General features: G+C 37.0%; 1 protein-coding gene across 1 annotated transcript in view; it reads right to left on the bottom strand.

The window, feature by feature from the left end:
• ADGRL4 (adhesion G protein-coupled receptor L4) overlaps nt 1–20334 on the bottom strand; it is a 73484-nt gene that overhangs the window by 13299 nt on the left and 39851 nt on the right. The window contains exons 4-13 of the mRNA XM_082286936.1: nt 16268–16423; nt 15692–15762; nt 13853–14020; nt 13580–13763; nt 11225–11341; nt 9935–10128; nt 8506–8673; nt 6788–6991; nt 5563–5783; nt 5402–5468 (exon numbers count right to left, since the gene is read on the bottom strand). Of these exons, the coding sequence (XP_082143062.1) occupies nt 5402–5468; nt 5563–5783; nt 6788–6991; nt 8506–8673; nt 9935–10128; nt 11225–11341; nt 13580–13763; nt 13853–14020; nt 15692–15762; nt 16268–16423 (1550 nt within the window). The remainder of the gene's footprint in view (nt 1–5401; nt 5469–5562; nt 5784–6787; nt 6992–8505; nt 8674–9934; nt 10129–11224; nt 11342–13579; nt 13764–13852; nt 14021–15691; nt 15763–16267; nt 16424–20334) is intronic.

Below are 20334 nucleotides of genomic sequence, written 5' to 3'. Positions count from 1 at the left end.
AAAAACCCACAGAGCTTTTCAAAGCATAAATATTCACAAAAAAAAAGTGAGATGGTGTTATGTTTTGTTGTGGTAGAAGTCAGAGGTCAAGCAATTTTTTGATAAAAATTCTTAGAATATCAAGAAATGTCAGGAATACTGAACATGCACTGAACATTTCACTGAAGAGCAGGGATAATAAAGTGAGGAAGCCCAAATAGGCAGTGGACTTGACACCACTGTGATGTGGCACCTCAGAGGCACTGCTTTTTCCTTTTTCTTTCTTTTTTTTTTTTTAATTTTTATTTTTAAATGGCAACAATGATCTGTCAGACCACGTTCTTTATCGAAGCTTGGGAAAATGTAATATCTCAGATTCTTTGAATTTTTTTTCTATAAGATGTTCAGTTTGAATAGCCTAGATGAAGTACATGAAATTTGTGTGTATATGAGAAAACAACAGAGTAATGGATTTGCCAAGAAATTTTTCTGCGTTGGTTGCAGCAGTATTACTAATCCTGAACCAACCTAAATGTACAGAACTGAATAAGTATTAGAGCTGTCCATTAAGATTTGATAAATGAACTACTCCATTAATTTTACCTTTTTTTGTTGAATAAATTATTTGACAAATAATGGTAAAATCCATCAAATAAATTATCTGATGAATGTATTTTTTAAGTAATCGACTAGCTCTAATGAATATGCAGGCAGTTCCTTAATGAAAAGCATTACTCTACTGTTAGCCTGCTTTCATCACTCATATGTCACTTTTTTGTATTTTTCAACTGCAATCTGTATATTTTATTCATTTACCCATTCATTTACACAAGAAAGGTTCAAAACAGTATGGTTAATCAATCACTGAAGTTCTTAGAATATTTTTGCTTTACAGTTGATTATCCATTACATTTTTTAAAAAGGGGCTTGGATTTTCTGGGGACACCGCTCCCAAGAATTATTCTTGGCTTGTATGTTCCAAGTCAAGTGCACAAGAATGCTCTGAAAATTGCAGGGTTTGTGTTTAAGCCATTTTTATAGTTGTAAACACTACAATTACCAATTGTTTCAAGAAACTGGAACTTGAAGCCAAGCCAGACACCTTCGATGTCCCTAAAAACATTCATTAGAAGAGTAAAACAAGGAATAACATACAGGAGCTACCTTCTCACTGCATGGCACTGGGATGTTTGGACAAAAGACACAGAGAGGATTATCTGGATGATGTTCAATTTTGGAAATGTTCCAACATCAAAGAGCAAGTCTGTATTTTGTTATTACGGAGGTGATCTCAACAAATGATACTGATAGATTTATACTGTCAAATGGCAAATTGCACCTATTAAAGTTACAACATGTCACACTTCTGAGTCCTGGTTCCTCACAGAGGTGTGCCAATTTATGGTGGCAGTGGCAGTAGGTACAACAGTCAAGTTTGCATGACTCTGTCGATACTGTAAAGGTACAAATCATGTTTTCATGGGTGACTTTGAACTTGCTGCACAAAGCTCAGCTGAATAGATTTGATGGGAGAACATTGTGGGAGACAGGTATATTAGAGGGGTTGGCTATAGCTGCACTTGGAGTAGCTGTGATTATTTTCCAAATTTTCCTTTTAATGTCTCGTACATTTTTATAACTACAGTGTTAATAGCCTTTGGCTAACCCTTCCAGACATCATTTCTACTCCCACTTGGATAACTAATATACAGCTGGCCCTCAAAATAGGTACAAGTGGAAGGACTTTTGCTGTGTCCACAGAGTTTAAAAGGTGAAGTTTCCAAAAACACCAGGGATGCAGAATAAAGCCCTTACACAGGTCAGCTCCTGCTCAAAAAGCTATGATGCCAGAGGTGGGGAAAGCCATGCTGAGGTCCTCCTCAATGGGAAGGAGTTTGTTATTGACTGACATTACATGCTAATCAAAACTGCAGCCACGTTACCCCCGCGGCAAATAGTCATTTCCATTCGGCACACTTATTACAGGGAGATTATTATTTTAAGACTGTATTACAATAGAAAAGAAAGCCTTCTAGGGCTTCTTTTTATTCTCTTCTCTTCCCCCCCCCCTCCCCCCCCCCCCCCCCATTTTCATACTTTTATCTCTGGGGTTTATATTTGTCTTTGCCTCAATCAGGCTTGGGTTGCAGTGTGTGTTAATGTTTGTCCCTTAAAGCTTGAGATAAACTCACTTTTCTATTAAAAAGTTTAAATACTTGTTATAAATAATTTCTCCATACTTGTATGCTTTGATCTAATCTACTGCATAGTTTTAGTTAAAATGGTTGTGGTTCTAAAGATTACAAATATTAGGAGGAAGAAATAAATTGTAGAAATTATCTTCAGTTTGCAGCCTGCATTTTAAAGGTTTAAAATGCTCTTTCTTTGCTAAGTCCATCTAAAGAGCTTCTGACCCACTTCTTTTCATGTACAGTCACCAATATAATAATAATAATAATAATAATAATTTTTAGATGGGATCAATAATGCCATTGCTTTGCACTTAAGACTTCTAATAGAACCTTAATTTTAATAAGCAAACACCTTCAGAAGCAGTGTTTCTGCTTAGGCAATCAGAGGAGAACTTAATTTGTACTCCTGATAAACACTTGAGCTCCCTATGCTTCATTATTACTGCAGATTTACAGCCCAAGAGCATGTTTGAAACTATGTGCCCTGAGACAGATAACCCACTGGTACAGGAATGGTTCTGTTCTCATCATTTACATGCTGTCTCAAAGGCAGATTACAGTATAATCCAAACCACAAATCTCCTGGGCCCCCACTCACAGAAATGGAAAACACCATTGGGTACATGGGCATTTGTCATGACAATAATTTTAATGCTTTTGTGCAAGAATTTTGTGGTGAGTAGCCCTCCAGAGAATTGCTATCCACACTCTCCAGACTATCTTTGAAAACCTGCAAATTCAATGCTATTTGTAGATGAAGCTCAGGATTAAAGGTAAACTTGAAGCTGCCAGATTTTTCAGCTTTCAGTATGAGGGTTGTAGTGCCCTATCTGGTTATTCCAGAACAAAAGTGACATTTCCTTGTCAGAGTCCTTAATTAGCATTTTCCCCCCTCTTTCTCTTTAATTAGCTATGGGCAGAATGGAAATATTGGGAAAATATTGGCTCCTGCAATTAAAAGGACTTCCTGGGTGGCACTACTTTGGAAAGAGTTTAATCTTTGTCATGTTGGAGCCCATGCACTGCTCTCAAGAGGAAGGCTGGACAATGGAAATAGAATTACCACCACCAATGTGCCTTCCACAGTGAAGACATCTGACACCAACTTCATCTTCTAATGTCAGTGCCTATTTTCATAGGCTTTCCGTATTTCCCTTTATTATCTAGATAGAGCATAAGCAAATTACTTAGCTCCCTGCACCCTTAGAAAACCCTCTTGCAGTTCATGCTTCAGTTTGCTACCACTTCATCAAAGCAAGCTGTCCAAACCCTCAAAAAACCCCTGGAGCAGCTGAAGCACCTTGCTGAGAGTGGGTTGCCTTTGTTCCCCGGTCTAGTGGAGCATGATTATGAAGAGACACTAAATAAAGGTATGTGAATACTGTGAAAACAAGTTAGCACAAAATATTCCTATAACACACAAAAAGTAGCTGAACAACCACGGGGTTCTTTGCTGTCCAGCTACAGGTCTTTGGCATGGCTTCACTTAGGCAAATGAGTGAGAGGAAAAGAAACTCGCTGGCTGCTCTCCTCATCCGTAGGAGGGCTGCACTGGCACGCAGGCCTGGATCAACTTCTAGCACCTCCCTTTTTCCTTTTAATTTGCAGGGAATGATGGAAGATCTGGAGTGCTCAGAGAATGTCTACAGGCCTCAGAGCCCAGCTTGCAGGATTTGCTTCTGCAGCCAGCCAGATTTACAGCAAAGCCACTGCAGACCTGCTCTGCCTCCGCGCTGTGTACCTGAGATCCCCATTAGGTACAGCTCAGCTGGAGCTGAAAACAAGGTCACAGATACCTACCCTTGGAGCATTTTGTATGTTTTGATAATGAGATTTTCATGTGCTAACAGTGTAGAGATACACCACTGTGCATAAATCTTTACTTGAAGGCAGATGAGGAACAGGTATGAGAGAAACAACAACAAAACCCCAGCTGTGCTGCCTCCATGAAAGAAAGAGATAAGGTCCAAAGAGGAAATAGGAAATTGTAAACTTAAACCTAAGAATTGTAAGAATTTCCTAGTAAAGGATGATGTCTTCCCATGATTTTGTTCCAGTTTGGTAACCTGTCAGACACCAGGACTATCTGACCCCAGAAGCACTGCATGAAGGGAGGTCATGGTGCTTTGCTTCTCAAAATCTGCTGTGCTCATGAGAAGGGTGAGATGGGAGGCATCACCTATCTGGCAGGTTGTTTCCAGCTGTACCCAATATGCAGCGGGAATTTGGGGTGGAATTTGACCAGAATTATACCTGATAGTTTATTAAGCTTTGAAATGGATAATGCCTTGAAATAAAACTGTTCCACTACCAAGTTTTATGTGTTACGATCTTCCACTTCTTTTTTACAAATCCTCACATTATTACCAAACAGCTTAAAAAGCAACACAGTTGTAACTGACTTGACCATAGATGTTGTGAGGCCTCACTATTGCACCTTCTCCTTCTGTTAGCTCCAGCTATCACTGTCAACACAGTCATACACAATAAAGCCCCATTACAGCTAGAATGGTTCCTTAAACTTTATAGCACTTAGAAATGCTCTTGAGACACCAAAACCATTTCGATTCAGCATTGAACATATAATACCTGCCAAATTTGTGGTTTGAAACCACTTCCAATAAGAATTAAAAAGGCCCTCTTCACAGCTGAAATAGGGCTATCAATACTTGACTTGTCTGCCCATGTGAAATAGCGGGTTCTTTTCTCTGACGTCGCAATTTAGTTTAAAATGGCTTTGATGATGACAGGGTACATGTGAATGATAAAACCACAAAGATGACAGTCTAATCTTACAAAGATGACCGATCACTGATAAGAGATTAAGTCACACAACATTTGAAAAACCAGATTATCTGTCTGCTAGGATGGTGTCTGTGTACACCTCCTGCTGAGCCATGCTGAGATGCCAGTGGCATACAGAGATGCTTTGTAAAAACCAGAAATGCTTCACAGAATTTCTCAAACCATTGGGATAAAAGAAGGAGAGTAAGAAAAAACCCCTCTGATAGTATATTGAACTTTTTTTGTCAAACATTCATTTTTCAGACTAGTAAAGTATTTAGATGTACAGCATATAAATAATTTAGAGGTACTATAAAAAGGTCTAAATTAGTCGATTCTGCCCTATAATTAGCACTCACAGCTATGCTGGCAGTGGGTGGGTGATTATTAAACACCTTTTATTATTGGCTTTATGTACTACAATAAAAAATTAAAATTATACTTACAAGAATTATTAGACATGCTGGTCCTATAAAACTCCATATAAAGTTATTCTTAGTGCTGAGCCAACATCTGAAAATTAAACAGCAGAAAATGCCTTGAAATGTGCTTTTTCAATTACTGTCTCCTTCTGTACTATGATTTGGACACAGAAATAGTGACTTACACTTCTGTGGTGCCATAGTACTTGTATCCCAGTGCAGCAGAGATTCCAACGACCACGGCTGGGCTGACATAGCCAAAGACATAGAAATTCTTGTGCAAGAAACCCTTGTTGTAGATGACTCCCACAACTATAAGGTAGAGGTGAATACCTTCAATGCACATCCATGCAAAAGCAGCTAGAAGGAAATAATGGAGTAGTCCAGCAGTAATTGAACAGAAGAGCTAGAAATTCAAACAGAGAAAGCAATAGTCATAATTCTATTAATAGGCCTTCGTCTATACATATTATAATATAACAGTACATGCACAGCAGCTGAGTGACTCTAAGGTGGTGATTCAGCCTAGCTGTAATGTTAGTTAACAGCACCCATTTGCACATTCATTCATTACTGTTTTCTGTAGCAAATGGTAAAATAGACTACATTCAACTTTTAAAATTGGTGTGTGTCTTCCCAGAAAAACTGTATAAATGGTTTGACAAAGTTGGTCCTATTGTTATAGCTGAGTAGTCTACATGCTTGATCTACATTTTTATGTTTTTGATAACATTGTAATTAGGCATCATGAGGAATCATTTTTGAAATAGCTTTTGTTATACAAAGTGTTTGCAAAATGATATTTTTCAATCTGTCAGTACTGGAGTGCTACCTGAGGGAGAGCAGCTCATATTTTTTCAAGTGATTTTAAATCCTATTCAGCTATTATAGTAGGCTATTTTGATAATTTATGCATAATTTTATTTCCTAAAACTAATCTGAGATGCAAAATTTGCAAGCTTAGCTTTCTGAAAAGCAAAAGGGACAGGTGAAGACCTCACATACAGGAAGCAATGTGGTCCTCCAGCTAGCAGCTCAGTGTCTCAGATGTCAGCTTGAGATAGCAGCTCTGGCCTGGATTTTAGGGAAAACTGTTACCCTGGGAGCCACCAGTGTGGCTTTGTACAGCTTCCTAAGGGATTTGAGAAGTGAAAATGCTAAACACATTGGGATCACAGTCTTGATAAAGGTGACAAATTTTAAATGAAACCCATGGAGCAAAGTCAATACACACCAGCTCAGACGAAGGCCCTGCTTCTTTAAACGACCATTTTGTATTTCCTCTAACTGTACTGGGAAGTCAGGGTCACTATTGTAGGTAGGATATGTGGGGAGTAGAAGGAAGATCATATCTTACACTGCATATTTACTTTGCAATACAAAATCGAGACACAAGTGAAAGCTACCCACCTTATTATTGTTCATATTAATTCCGATCAGAAAAATAAGTTCCGCCAGGAAAAGGCTGCAGCAGAGGTTTTTGTGAATTGTTGTTCTAGTGCTTTGAATTTCACTGAAGAACCAGAATGTGAAAATGCACATGGAGAGGCAAATCAACGAAATAATTATTCCTAGCTGAGTGATTCTTGTAAGAATGCTATAATTTGTAACACCCTGGGGGAAAATTATAATATAGTATTTAAAAGAACAGCTTTGTACCTTCTCAAGAAAAACCTCATTCTATAATACAGCTCTTTTCTTCTTTTAGACAAAATATTAATCAAAAATGTTTGTAGAGTTTCACTAGAAATGTACACTTTGGATAATCTAAAAAGTATTGGGTTTTTGTGAGACAGATATAATTCTAGGGGAAATTAGTAATAAACTCTATATATTCCTGCTCTTGCATTTTCTGATATGTCTTAACAAAACTTTTTATTAACATCAGTATCTCCTAATGAGATTTTCAAAATCAGATTATTTTAGTGAATGACAAATACACTGGCAGTAGGACATATATTAATATGACATGAACATTTTCTAATATAAAAGGACTTATCACAGCAGTGACTTAGATAAGCAAAACTGAATAACTGTCTTACTGAATTTGCAACATGATCAAAACAAGACTCTGAAATAACAATCACTTCAAGCAAATGCTATTCCAGATATGTAACATGAACTTTCTTCAAAGAAACACAAGATATTTCAATACCGGATGTGAATATTTTCTGTATAAGAATACAATTTCTTTTGCTGTTTGCTATTTGAACAAAGTAACTCTGAAATAGATGACTGTACATCAGCAAAAGGATAGTATTCAGCTGACCATAAAATGTATCTAAGTATTTTTTTACTAAATAAAGGATGAGAGATTATTCATCTCCCAGCCTTTCTTTTCAAAATAACTATATAAGTACCTGCAAAGGTTTTAAATTTGAACTGAAGACTTAGGATGCTATTTAGCAACCAGGAAACAGCCTCTATCAGCGTGAAATTCACAGTGTGAGAGAACTGTCTCAATACAGTATATTCATGCTAATATTCTGCTTGCTGTCAGTTCTGATACCTTATAAAGCTGCCTCCTGAGGCAGGACCTGAGCTCCTGCAGATCCCCACTGAGACCCTGGAAATCTATGGGACTTCTTAATATAAGAAGGACATAAATTGAATGTCCATTCTCCCAATTTTGTGCTGGTCGTGAGTGTCCATGTTTAATAGTCATAAACTTCAGATTGATTATGCTGCTTCAAACTCTCCAGAGGGAATTTAAAGCAGATTTTTAGATGCCAAGGTTAGACAAATGGGTGGCAAAGTATTGTGAGACAGAAATTCAGGGCCATATGTTTACTGACCACCAATGAATGGCAGATAAATCCCACAGCAGTCTTAAAGTGAGATTTAAAATGAAAAGCAATGCTCCAAAAATAAGCACAACAGACTGTGTTTTTGGAACAAGATACTTTGCTGCATCACTGCTCTGTAATACTGCAGAAAGGACATAAGGAAATTCAAACACATATGGGAGGAATTTTGTTTGCTTTGTGCACAATAAATTGTGTGTTTGCTGAACAAAACCAGGACAACCTAAAGGAGGGTAATGCGTGTAGTTTGCACTAAAATAGGAACATAAGGAATGAAAACAGAAGAAAGTATCAGGTAAAACACTAAATTAAAATAGCACTTACAACAGAGCCACCTGAGGACATCAAAACAGCAAAATGAGTCAGATGATTACATTTGCATGAGATATGAGTGGAGTTGGAATGTGTCAGCTCACAGCCTTCTGTAGCCCAGTTGCCATTCATTGTGTCTGAGTAGTTCCAAAATGCACATTTAATGTCTTTATCTGCAGTCTGGAACAGAAACAAGATGTTTTACTGATGGCAAAAGGCAGGATATTTCCCATCAAGAGACCTTTCTTACGCTAGACTGCGCAATTCATTAAAAATTGCTTGTTATCTTTGGAAGGTTGAGAAGTGAAAAACACATTCTGCAAGGCCTTTTCCAAGCAATTAAAACATGGCTGAGGATGGAAGCAATTTATCCACACAGCTAAAACCCCACCAAACATGTAGTCTAATCAGATTACTGAACCCTTTTGGCACTTGCAAAGACGTTGGAATTTTTACCTATTGAAAATATTGTTATATATACACTTGCACCTGCTGAACATGGAATAGACTCCAAGGTTACAGCCACATTGCTTATCCATTCCAAATGAGCAGTTCAAAAACTGAGACTTATTCTGTGCATTTTACAAAGCAATCTGGGATAAAGCCAAGGTCATATCACACCTGCTATATCACCTGCTACACAACAGGGAAGAGTAAGACCGTTAGTATTATTTAGTACAGTTAATGCTTACTAAATCTAGTCAAAGATTAAGTCTCCACTGTACTATAGGCTTTTTAAACATATCGAAATTTATATAAAGGTGATTTCTAACTCAGAAAGGAAGTAACAAATTTAAAAGCTATGTAACCCAGGTTAGAACCTTGTCCCATTGCTCACCTCTCTACAGAGCTGCTTTCTTGTTGTGCTTCTGATGATTCTTTGTGCCAAATAAGGTGATTGTCTACATATGAGTGTAGCCAGCAAAAATCTGTATTTGCTGGAAGTAAACCTCAGTTTTAAATAAATGTGTTCAGATTTCAGAAATAACAAAACTTCAAAACTATAGGTTCTTCTATTATCCCCTAATTCCAGGTCACCTTTTCACATTAACCTTGAAGCATTTCTTCCCTTCCCAGTATACATGCTTAACTGTCTGATAAACTTCCAGAAAAATCCCCACCTAAGTACAAAACAGTCAAGATCCTGTAATATGCTCTGGTTCAGGCATCTACATTTTATCCATGCTACAACCCAGCAAAGATGGCATTATTGTCCTTGTTTTAGTCCCACAGCAATTTTCCTCTGTATCATATTTAGTATATTGCACTTAGGATGTCACATTTGAGATTAATCTTATTAGAGTAATAAATGGTAACCTCACATCAGCAAACAACAGAATTATGTCTTAGTTTATCATATGCTGCAGGTATGCTTACATCACATAAAATGATTAGCTAAGGTTTTGTTTTACTTGAAGTTGATAATAAAAAACCCCCTTACCTTGGCATACTTTAGGGTAAATGTTATTTTCTCAAGCTCATAGAGTGTAGGTGGATTTGAGCTAATTGCAACAGCTATAACTGCTGAGCTTACTGTCTGCCTCTGCTCTGAAGGATCTTTGGAGGAGCGGTTTCTGGGCGATGAAAGAAGAGAACCGATATTGCTGTACCGCAGAAAGACAACTGCAACAGTGCCTATCAATCAAACAGGCCATGGTTAGGAGTTTGGGGGTTTTTATGGGAGAACAAAATTGAAGACATTAAGGAAACAATAAACAATAGACATTATTGCTGCTATTGTATAAAATATGCAAAGCAGATGGAATCTTTGTGGAATACTTATAAAAAATGTTTTAGAGACAATGAAATATAGCTTTATTTAAAATAATGTAACTGGAATTAGAAATAAAAATGTGTGTTCGCACTGGCAATATTAATTAGATATTTACATATATATTTTTCCTAGAATAATATATGCTTGCTGCTGTTCTGCAACTGGGTACACACATGGTGTCAAGTCATAAAGTAAAATGTGTCAGACCTGAAGTAAATACTGGGCCTTTCTGAAGTACCTGGCTTGCTTTGATTTCCATTACAGCAGACCCAGGATAGAATACAAGTAGGGAAAAAGAAAAAGGTATTTTAGGATACAGTGCTGATCTTAAAAATGTAGCGACTTTCTCCCTGGTACCAAAATAAACCAAATTTTTAGATACTGATAGGTGGTGAGATACAGGCTAGATGGAAGGTGAGGATTTAAAAAATCTTTTCCATGTTTATTAAATTATGTGGTTTAATTCCAGAGCTGTTTATACACATGTGTCTCTACTTAGTGATGACAGTAGTTTAAGTCCTTTCTGTAGCACTCTCAGGTACATTTGGGTCCTGGTTTTGGTACTAAAGATTTGGTACTAAAGATTTCATGTTCTTGCCCCAGTGAGCTACTCTCTGAATGGAAAAGATGTGCCAGTTTTTGAAGTAGCACAAAGGGTTGAAAAGGCCAGTCCAAAGTCATAAAGCAGACCTGTGTCTTAGAAAAGGATAAAGCTCAGGTCTGTGGTACCAATATCCAATGTGAGAACTCATTGGATACTCACTGTGCCACCGGATGTGTTACAAATATCAGTCTTGGGACAATAAGGAGGAAAGGGTGATAAAATACCTTGATCCTTTGTAGTTAGCAGTGTGGAAATTCAGCCTTGATAAACTTCACATTTGGCTGTGTTCTAGTGGGTACAAATCTATCCAAGGTGTTTATTAACCCACCTACTCTCCAACCTTTGTTTCTTACCATTTGGATGAGGTTCCCTTCTCTTCTTCGGAGAGATCTTTATGTAATCTCCCCCTGTGTATACATGAGGGTGGATGTGTTTCTTGTGGCGTGAATCAAAAGCAAAAACCTTGAGTGCTGTAAAAGAAGAAAAATACTGTACAAATCACAGCTCCATTATGGCCTACCACAATTTAGAATGGGGTTAATAAATGTGCTATTGGATTGCATAATTACTGTGAATTTTAAGACTCTACCATCAGGCAAAATATTTCAAGAAAGATGTCATTAATATAGCATGTTTGTTTAAATGTCTATGTTTTGTTATTTTCATGCATACATTTTGCTTTCATACTTTCTACTCTTTCCATGAAAAATATAGTCTCTTATTTACCTTGCCTTAAATTAGGTACTGGGAAAAACAATGTAGTTTACTTTGGGAAGAGCTATTGCTTTATTAAAAATGTATTTCTGAAAGGGGCAACAAATCACAATTATAAAAAGGAAAGTATAAAATTCTCCACTGAATAGTAACATTTGATAAAAGCCAATTTTTGAAAAGTATATATTTTATGGTTATCTATCCACACTACCAAATACACATTGCACTATGAACTAATGATGTGTCTTGTCAAAAAGCAAACAAACAAGCATCACCCCTTAGGACAAAAACTACATTAGAGTCTATTGAGCTCTTTACTTGCTTCATTACGGTGCTGAGTTTCAATCACCCAGGATGGGAACAAAAATAAGTCAATCAGGCCTTTTCAAAAAAACAAAACAAGAGCAAACAAATGTAAAACTTGACTGATGGAGGAATATCACTAAGCTAGACCATCTGCATTGCTTATAGCACAGCACACAAAAATAATATAAGCTATTCAATAGACCAGCTGTCAGAAAATATTTGTCAGGGCATAAGAAGTAGTTTTCTTTGGCTAGAGTTCTGAAAAGCTCATAGTTCAAGAGCTTGCACCAAAAGAAGCAGTAGAGAGAGAGGGATGATGTTGTAGGTCTTGTCCCAAAATAGTTGTGTGTGGCACATGTGAGACCTGTGAAAAATTTATTCATGCTGAGAAACAATAACAAAAAATATTAGTGTTTGGGTCCAATCTGGAAATGAGCTTGTACAGTTTACCATTTAAGAACAAAACCAAGGAATATAATCATTAACCTTTCAACATGGGAATTCCTCCCTGTTCTCTTTATCAGCTTTTTCTGTCACCTTGGTGACTGATATCTGCAGTTCCACTGGAGACTGCACCCAAATCCTCTCTTTTGACTTTCATGGCCTCAGCTCTGTGGCCATGAGAGCCTCTGCTTTCAAGCAAGGGAGGTATGGGGAGTGGGGCACAAGGGCTTTAAAGACAGCACCTGGCACTGCTCTGGACCTGCTGCAGGCCCAGAGGTGCTCTGCAATAATGTAAGTGATCCTACGGAGTCTAGGTCATAGAACAAATCCCTCCCTACTTTTCCGTCACTCTGTCTAATTTACTTTAAGAAAGGTGGGGGAAGAACAGGAAGTTTGACCTGCCTTGAGACCACAGTAGGAATCTTTCACATCACGTCATCATATGAAACAGCAAGCCAGGGTGCAATACTGAAGGACTGTACTAAATCTAAAATAAGAAATCAGATCACATGCAGTTTGGGGACATTCAGAAAAATAAAGATGAAAGGGTGGCCATTGACAAAGGAATCAGCCATGCTTTATTGGGATTTTCAAAAGTGGCTGATGTTAGCCTTACTCTACTCTCAGTGAAGGAATAGTAAAACTGTTATTACCACAGTAAAATCAGCAGGTATTGGTGGGAAGACACCAGGACACAGGGAGAAGGTAGGAGAGCAAAATGGGACAGCTGAGACTAACCAATTGTCCTCCTGGGGAATTCCTCTTAAAATGAGAAATTCCTGTTGAGTTAAAGCCACTCAAGACTGAATTCACTAGGAACAATTCTTATTCCAAGTTCATTTATAGTAACTTCACTGAATAAAGAGATAAAAAAAAAATCTGTAGTGACCAAGTCCATATTTTGTACCACTGGTGTTTTTTATGCACATAAGATGAATAGGATAATTTTGTGCTTATAAAATGAATCCAGATTGTGTGAGTATGGCCATAATGAGAGATTTAAAGAGAATCTGAAAACAAGTTCCCACAGACTTTCAATTTATTTTTGTGCTCTAGACTCAAGTGTTTAGTCTCTGAAAATTATGATACCTACACTGAAAGTCAGGTGTTAGTTATGAAAATCATACAAATTAACACCTGTGTCTTTCACATAACACCATTTCTAATCTTCATAATTGTGCTGAAAAATTCCTCAGTTTAATCCACATCTAAAGTATATCTTAGATTAATATTCTTTATCTTACCTATGTCACTTGCATTAGCATCCAGCTGGGTTGTCTTTTTGAAGCTCTGTGACATGACAAGTGTCGCCTGCTCTGCAGTGTGCAGCAGCTTAGTCAGGCTCTGCCTTTGGTTATCTACAGGTAAAGCTTCCCAGACTGTAATTTTGTCTTTTTGTAAAAAATTGTTCACAGTGTTGACCAAGACCTGTAAGTAAAAGCACGTGCTTGAGAAGAGTCATATGCTATCTTTGGAATAAGGATAAACACCGCAACTCCAAGGCTTGATCCACTCACGTTAATGGTGGTGTTTTGAAGGGCTTCATTGTCAGAGTCACTCATGGCATTCCACGATGAATAGGACAGTGCTTCAACATATGAAACAACTTCTACAGGTAAAAGTGGCCCCAAAGTATTTTTATTAATTTCTTGCAACTTCTCCAGAGGTGTTTTTAAATGACTAATCTGAAAAATGCCAGAACTCATATCTTAATGAAACAAGTAAAGACATATTTCTGCAGGTGAAAATCAATCCAATACAAACCACTGATTTCTGCTAATTAACATACTGGTTTATAAGACACTTGTGCATAAACACCCCTACTCAATCAACTGGTTGACCTATAAAGTATTGATGTTAAACATGTCTAGTATAACCTTAACAAGCAACCATAATTAAAAGAAGTCATGTGCTATCTTTACGCATTTTTTCCCTACAGCAGCTCAGTTTTATTTATCCTGATGATCCAAAGTGAACTAGTAAATATTCCACAAAACTAATTAAGTTTCAGTGATATGATTATTCTGCTTCTGTATTAATCTATTGACTTCTCTTTTAAATTTTATCTGAAGAGGTGGGAACAGATGGGAAGTATTTGTATATTTTTAAGTTGTTTTTTCTCAAATGCAAATTATAAAGCATGTAGTTGAGTGAACTGTACTGCCTATTTCTCCTTCAGTGCTTCAGCTTATAAACTGCTAAATGCACTTACATAAAACAGCTAGTTTAAAAATATAGGCAGGAGAGGCTGACATGAAGATTGAGCTTCCACATTTCAGTCTCATGGCTGAATAAGAAAAGAATTCTTGCTTCACAATATTGAAATCTAATTAAGGAAACACCCAACATTTGATTTTGTATGATCTCTACTCTCTACTGTTGAACAGCTTTTATGGGGCTTGCTTTGTCTTTGACTGCAACTGAATAGAACTGGAAAACAGGCTAAAAATCTGACAGTTATTTACATGAAAGTATTTTGACTTTTTAATTTTAGTTTGAGTACATATTTAAAAAAATCTCACTCTAAGATTCCACTGTAACATTTGCACCTAAGTGTGATAAACAGGTATTATATTTGATACAATGCATTACATTGCAGGTAAAAATAAAAAGTATGTTAACACAATGTATATATAACACTAGGTTAATAGGATTCTTTAAATTTTGAATCTAGTAACAATCAAACTGCTTAATATCAGATGTAAACATATACAATTGCTTTTAATTTATTTATGCTTGTGCTTCATTTATCCTTTAAAATTAGACAATACCGTTGCTGTAGAATAATGAATAGTGCATTCATTAACATATTTGTAATTTTCTTTAGGAATCTCTTTTTCTGGTGAAAAAAAATGGAGTCCAGAGTATTTGTTTCTATAAATCCTGTATCACTTTACACACTCTCCTTTGAGGAGTAAATAAACCAGCGTACCAAGATGTTATGGCTCCGTTTTCTATTTAGTCACTTGTTGACATTACTTTTGTAAACTGTCTTACTGCCTTTCCTTCTGAACAAGCAAATAATTGCACATCAGTAAATGCAGCAGTGTGTAACTCCAGAAATTACAGAAACATCTGAGTGATTACCACACTTCTGAATTTTTCATGCATCATGACTCACTTTGCTGGAAAGAGAACACGTAGATTCCCAGCAAGTTATTATCATGATTAGAACATACAATCCAGTTCAAATGATTTGAAATTATTAAAATGACTTCTGTAAACATGCTTAAGTTCAATTGTATGCTTCAAGCCTTTGTTAAAAGCTGTTTAAGAACTATTATAATTGAAATAGCAGTTTCAAACAGAAACAATTAAAGGGTTTGAAAATTAATCTACAAACCAATGTTACTTACTCTGGCTAAAGTTCTATTAATATGTTCAGCTATACAGTCTCTGAATAACTCGCACTTGGCCTTTGGATTTTCTGTAGAAATAAAAAGGAAACTAATTCTACATTGCAGTTCAATCAATATTCAATATATACTAATAGCAAAATCTCTTGTCTAGGTCATTCTCCAAACCCCCAGCATTCTGAATTTATGCACATAAATCACAGCACACCATTGCCAAACTTCAAAGGCTTTATCTTGGTCAAAGTTATAGCATTGAATAAGCTGTTTTATTCAGGTGGAGAGTTTGGTCCCTTTTATGGGACTTCCACAGGTGGAGTAGAGACAGCTTGAATTTACAGAGAGGAGAACAGATCTGACAACTATGAGGGGGTAACCATTATTTCAAATGGATTTCATCACACTGTTTAACAAAAATATATTTACAAAATTATTCTATTCTCAGGAATTGTAGATGCCACAGCCTTGCCTCTTTTTCATGTCTTGCTGATTATTCTAACTGAAGATAAATAGGCACTGGTGGGTTTCTCAGAAGATATATCTCTATAATAACACATAAACCTTTATAATATCATGTACCTTGGCAGGAAGTGCCATCATTTGGCTTAAACTGCAATTTTCCTGTGGATGGTTGATAACCTTCCTTACAGGAGCAGTTAAAGCTTCCATCCACGTTTTCACATTTTGCATGATCTCCACAGGCAAGAGTTCCTTCATTGCTGCACTCATCTACATCTGCAAATATCGTGAGAAATTGAATTTTTATTAAGTATTTACAGACTAACACCTTGCTGCTTTGTTGATAATAGCCCCACACACTACAAGCAGTTTCATAATAAAATTTCATATAATAAAAAAAAGCAAAAAATAGACCTGCAATCTTAATGACAAAACCCCTGCCAATTATAATGCTTAGGGATTAGAAGGCTAAATCATAATTGATCATATTTTTATACCACCACTTTTATTACTATATAATACTACATTGCTTGTGTTTTAAAACCATATTAATTCTATCATAACAAAATGGTTGGCATGATGCAAATCATCTGAAATCTATTTTTCAGAGATTAGACTAAATAGATTTTCTCGGCTCAGTTAGAAAAAGAAAAAAAACAACCTGCAGACTTGTCTTTTAAATTGCAGCTTTAAAAAAGATGCTGCAAAACTCACTCTGTCCATCTTGTTAATCTAAGAATTAAACTCTGTGCCCTTTAAAGTGCTTGGCATAACCTTTTTTTTTAAATCCACATTTAAATTACATTTGCCTAAAATGTCTTTTGTGCTTCTAAATAAATTGCCCTTAGGTAGACAAGTTCAGTAACTGGGTGGGGCACAGTCCAAAAGTAAAACCAATGAGTTCCTGTAAGGGAATCCATGAATTGATTAATTTAGGAGAGCTGGGTACTAGCTCCCTGGCTAAAATACAGATTATTTTGCATTATTTGGTTGGCTAAGGATAAAGATCAAATAACTCAGTGGAGAAAGCAAACTTGGAAGTATACCAAATAATTCTTGAGGATGAAGTAATGGACTGTGAAGTGCTGGAAAGGAGAAAAAAGTGAACAGCTTTGGGACAGGCGTATCTGAAAAATGAAGTGGTACATGAGCAGGTTTAAAGAAACAGCCTGAGAACCAACCTGAAAGAAAGGAAAGATAGCAGAGGGAATGGAGGAGAGAGGATGACAACTCCTGTCAAGAACTGGTATGATGCTTAATTTTGGAAAGAAATTGGTGGAAAAAAGAACAGTGATTAATTGATCAGTGGACAAGAAGAGCTATCTGAATTGATAGGAAGCCTCCTCTCAGCCAGATGGGTGTTAAGAACAAACAGAAAGCAGATATGGGGTGGCTGGAAATATGCTATTAGCATATAGGAACTAGTTTTGCACTCTGCTTTTGATACAAGAATCTTGGTGCTGTTCAAAAAGGAGCACAAAAAGGATCAATAATGCCTGTGAAATAAGGTCATTATTAAAAAATGGAAAGATATACTGCATGTATATGGATATATCGAGGGAACTCAAAAAAATACCTGAAGGATACCTGGGGGGCCATGTGTCTATTTGGACAGAGGTCTCCCTGGGATTCAAGGCTGAAGTCCCACCTCACTCATATATCTATTTTTCTCAATGAGCCATCAGCTCTGATAGGCTGTGTTTTAAGCCTGAGGTTCAAAAGCTCCCACAGAAAAGCTGTTCAGACTCCTACACAGACAGGAAGGAGATGTGGGGCTGGAGGTGCATTTGCCTTCCCCAGCACAACCATCGCTGTTCTGCAGGAAGAGCCACCAAGAAAGCAATGTGTTTGAATGGCTTGGTGCCAGCATGGAAGTTTAAAGCAGAAGGTTAAATTATGATTGTCTGCATTAGGGCAATAGTTTATTTCCATATTTAATGACCCAAATGTTTCTCTTTAAGGAACTGAGTTCTGCATTATCGGTATTTGTATGGTTTCTGTGACCTCAGTATTCATAGTCACGGAGCTAACCACCTTATACATGAACCAACCTGGCAAAAGGGAAGGAAAATAGTGTGATGTAGTGCTGCACACAGGATACCTCATAATTAAATGCTGTCATTTAAAGAAATAAGGCTAAAGTTCTTACTCTTGGCATTTAAATAACCTCTCACATCAGTAAATTATAAAGCTGTTTGAAACAAGTGGGTGTCTGTCAGTGCCTTGTTGTGTGACTCTGTATGAGAGACTTTGAATGAATTGAAGTGGCAAGGGTGAAAATCATGACAAAGCCAGTTTGTCTAACAAGAAAACACATCACCCTTAGACCAAAGATTTCTTTGGCCTTGTCAACTACATGGAAGACATGTACATCTGAACAAGCCATTCATCGTGTATGGAGTGCTAAACCACCAGGAACTGACAACAGTCTTTGACAAAACTTACAATAACCTATAAACAAAAAAAAAAATATTTGAATGCTTTTCAGAATACTGTTACTAGGTATCAGGTTTCCATATGGTTTACTGATACAAGTATTTCAAAATTGTAATGCCATTTTTCTTATCATAGACTTCTAGATCAGTAAATCATTCCTTTGTTATTATTGGGCAGTCATGCAAATTCCTTTTGTAATTATATCAGACATTAAGTGTAATGGAGATTTTAATGAGAAGACAGGATTATCCAAAACAACAGCAGAAATTCAAGTATTTTGGCACATCTCTGGCAGCAGAACTGCTATTTAAAGTCTGATAGAGACACCCTGTTGAGTATATGCAAATAGATTTTCTGCAGTTGAGTTGTCCGTATGGAATGAGTCCATATCACGCCTATTTAATTTACTGTTTCCAGAAGAAAAAACAACTCCTGGATAACAAAATTAAAAGGCAATATGCCTGATCTTGCAAGGTACTAATCAGCTTCCTATCCCTTTTAAATCAATGAGATTTTCAGGGGCAGCCAACAGTTTGTGGCAGTTGCAAGAATGCAGCTTTTAAGTTCCTGCTTTGAAATGCTGTGTGCAGTAGCTGTAGGCTTTTGTTTCTTTATATTTTGTAGCTATGCCTTTTTAACCAAATATGCAATTGTTGGACCACACATGGACAACAGCTTGCTAGTGCTTTCAGCAATCCAATTTTAGTGGAGCTTTGGGGCGAGGTCCCAAACTCTCCTCCTGGATGTGCTGTGGGAACAGGAGTGGGGTGCCAAGGCTTGTGTGAGCAGTCTTCACAGACAGCATTCCTGAGCAAAGGTTGAGGAACAGCAGCTTTTTAAACAGATGAGCATTTGCCATGCCTCTGTAAAAAAATCTCTGGCCCTTCAGTAAATATTCAAAACAAATCCTGGAGCTGAACTTTGATGCTTTTATAAAAGGTGCAATCAGAAAAATAGTATGTACAACACCATTTAGGCTAGTGTGAAAATAGATTTATAACCTTTTATTTTATTTCTGTGCTTTGTCACTCCTCATTTACTGCAGCAGGCAAGGAAATTCCAATTAAATTAAAAGTACTGAGAACAGTTATTATGTTCAGTCTTGCCAATTACAGGATTGTACCTACATCGCTTTGATTCTTCACCAGCCAGTCAAGACAGCTTGATGTCTACATTATACCTTCTGCTTATTAGTAGCTTGCAAGTGATTGAAAAGTCCAATTGCAAAGGACTAGATGTTCCCTCCCCGTGTCTCCATACTGTGGAAGGCAGCAGCACACACAAAGTAGAAATGAAAAAAGCTATGAATGGCAAAGGTAAAAGAAAAGTTAGCAATGTGGCCCAACGCCAGATTCCATCCACTGTACAGCTCCCTTGTCACAGCAAAGGATGAGATGGAGAATGGGTGCCTTCCCAGTGCTCTCAGAAATACCTGAAGAGAACTAATAGCATGTTCCCAGAAAAGGCAGAGTGGCGTGGATGTCACTTTCATTTCACAGATGGCCATTTTCACGTTTTTACTCTGTTGACTGGGGTGAAAAAAGTAGGTTTATATTTCAGTTTTTTATCTGCAGCTGAACATTCAATAAAATGTGAAGTCTAGGGAAAAGTATGGCTTTTACACAAATCAAACAATAGATTTTAATAACTCGCTTTCAGGAGAGCAGAAAAATGTCTTCAGAAATGTAACATTTCTGCACTCCTATTTTTTCTTCTCCATTTCCTTTATCCTTCTATTCTCCTCTTTTTCC

The sequence above is a fragment of the Coloeus monedula genome (genome assembly GCF_965178545.1).
Source record: "Coloeus monedula genome assembly, chromosome: 9".
NCBI classification, from domain to species: domain Eukaryota; kingdom Metazoa; phylum Chordata; class Aves; order Passeriformes; family Corvidae; genus Coloeus; species Coloeus monedula.
Note: the sequence above shows the minus strand (reverse complement) of the source record. Positions and strands in the feature narration are given on the sequence as shown.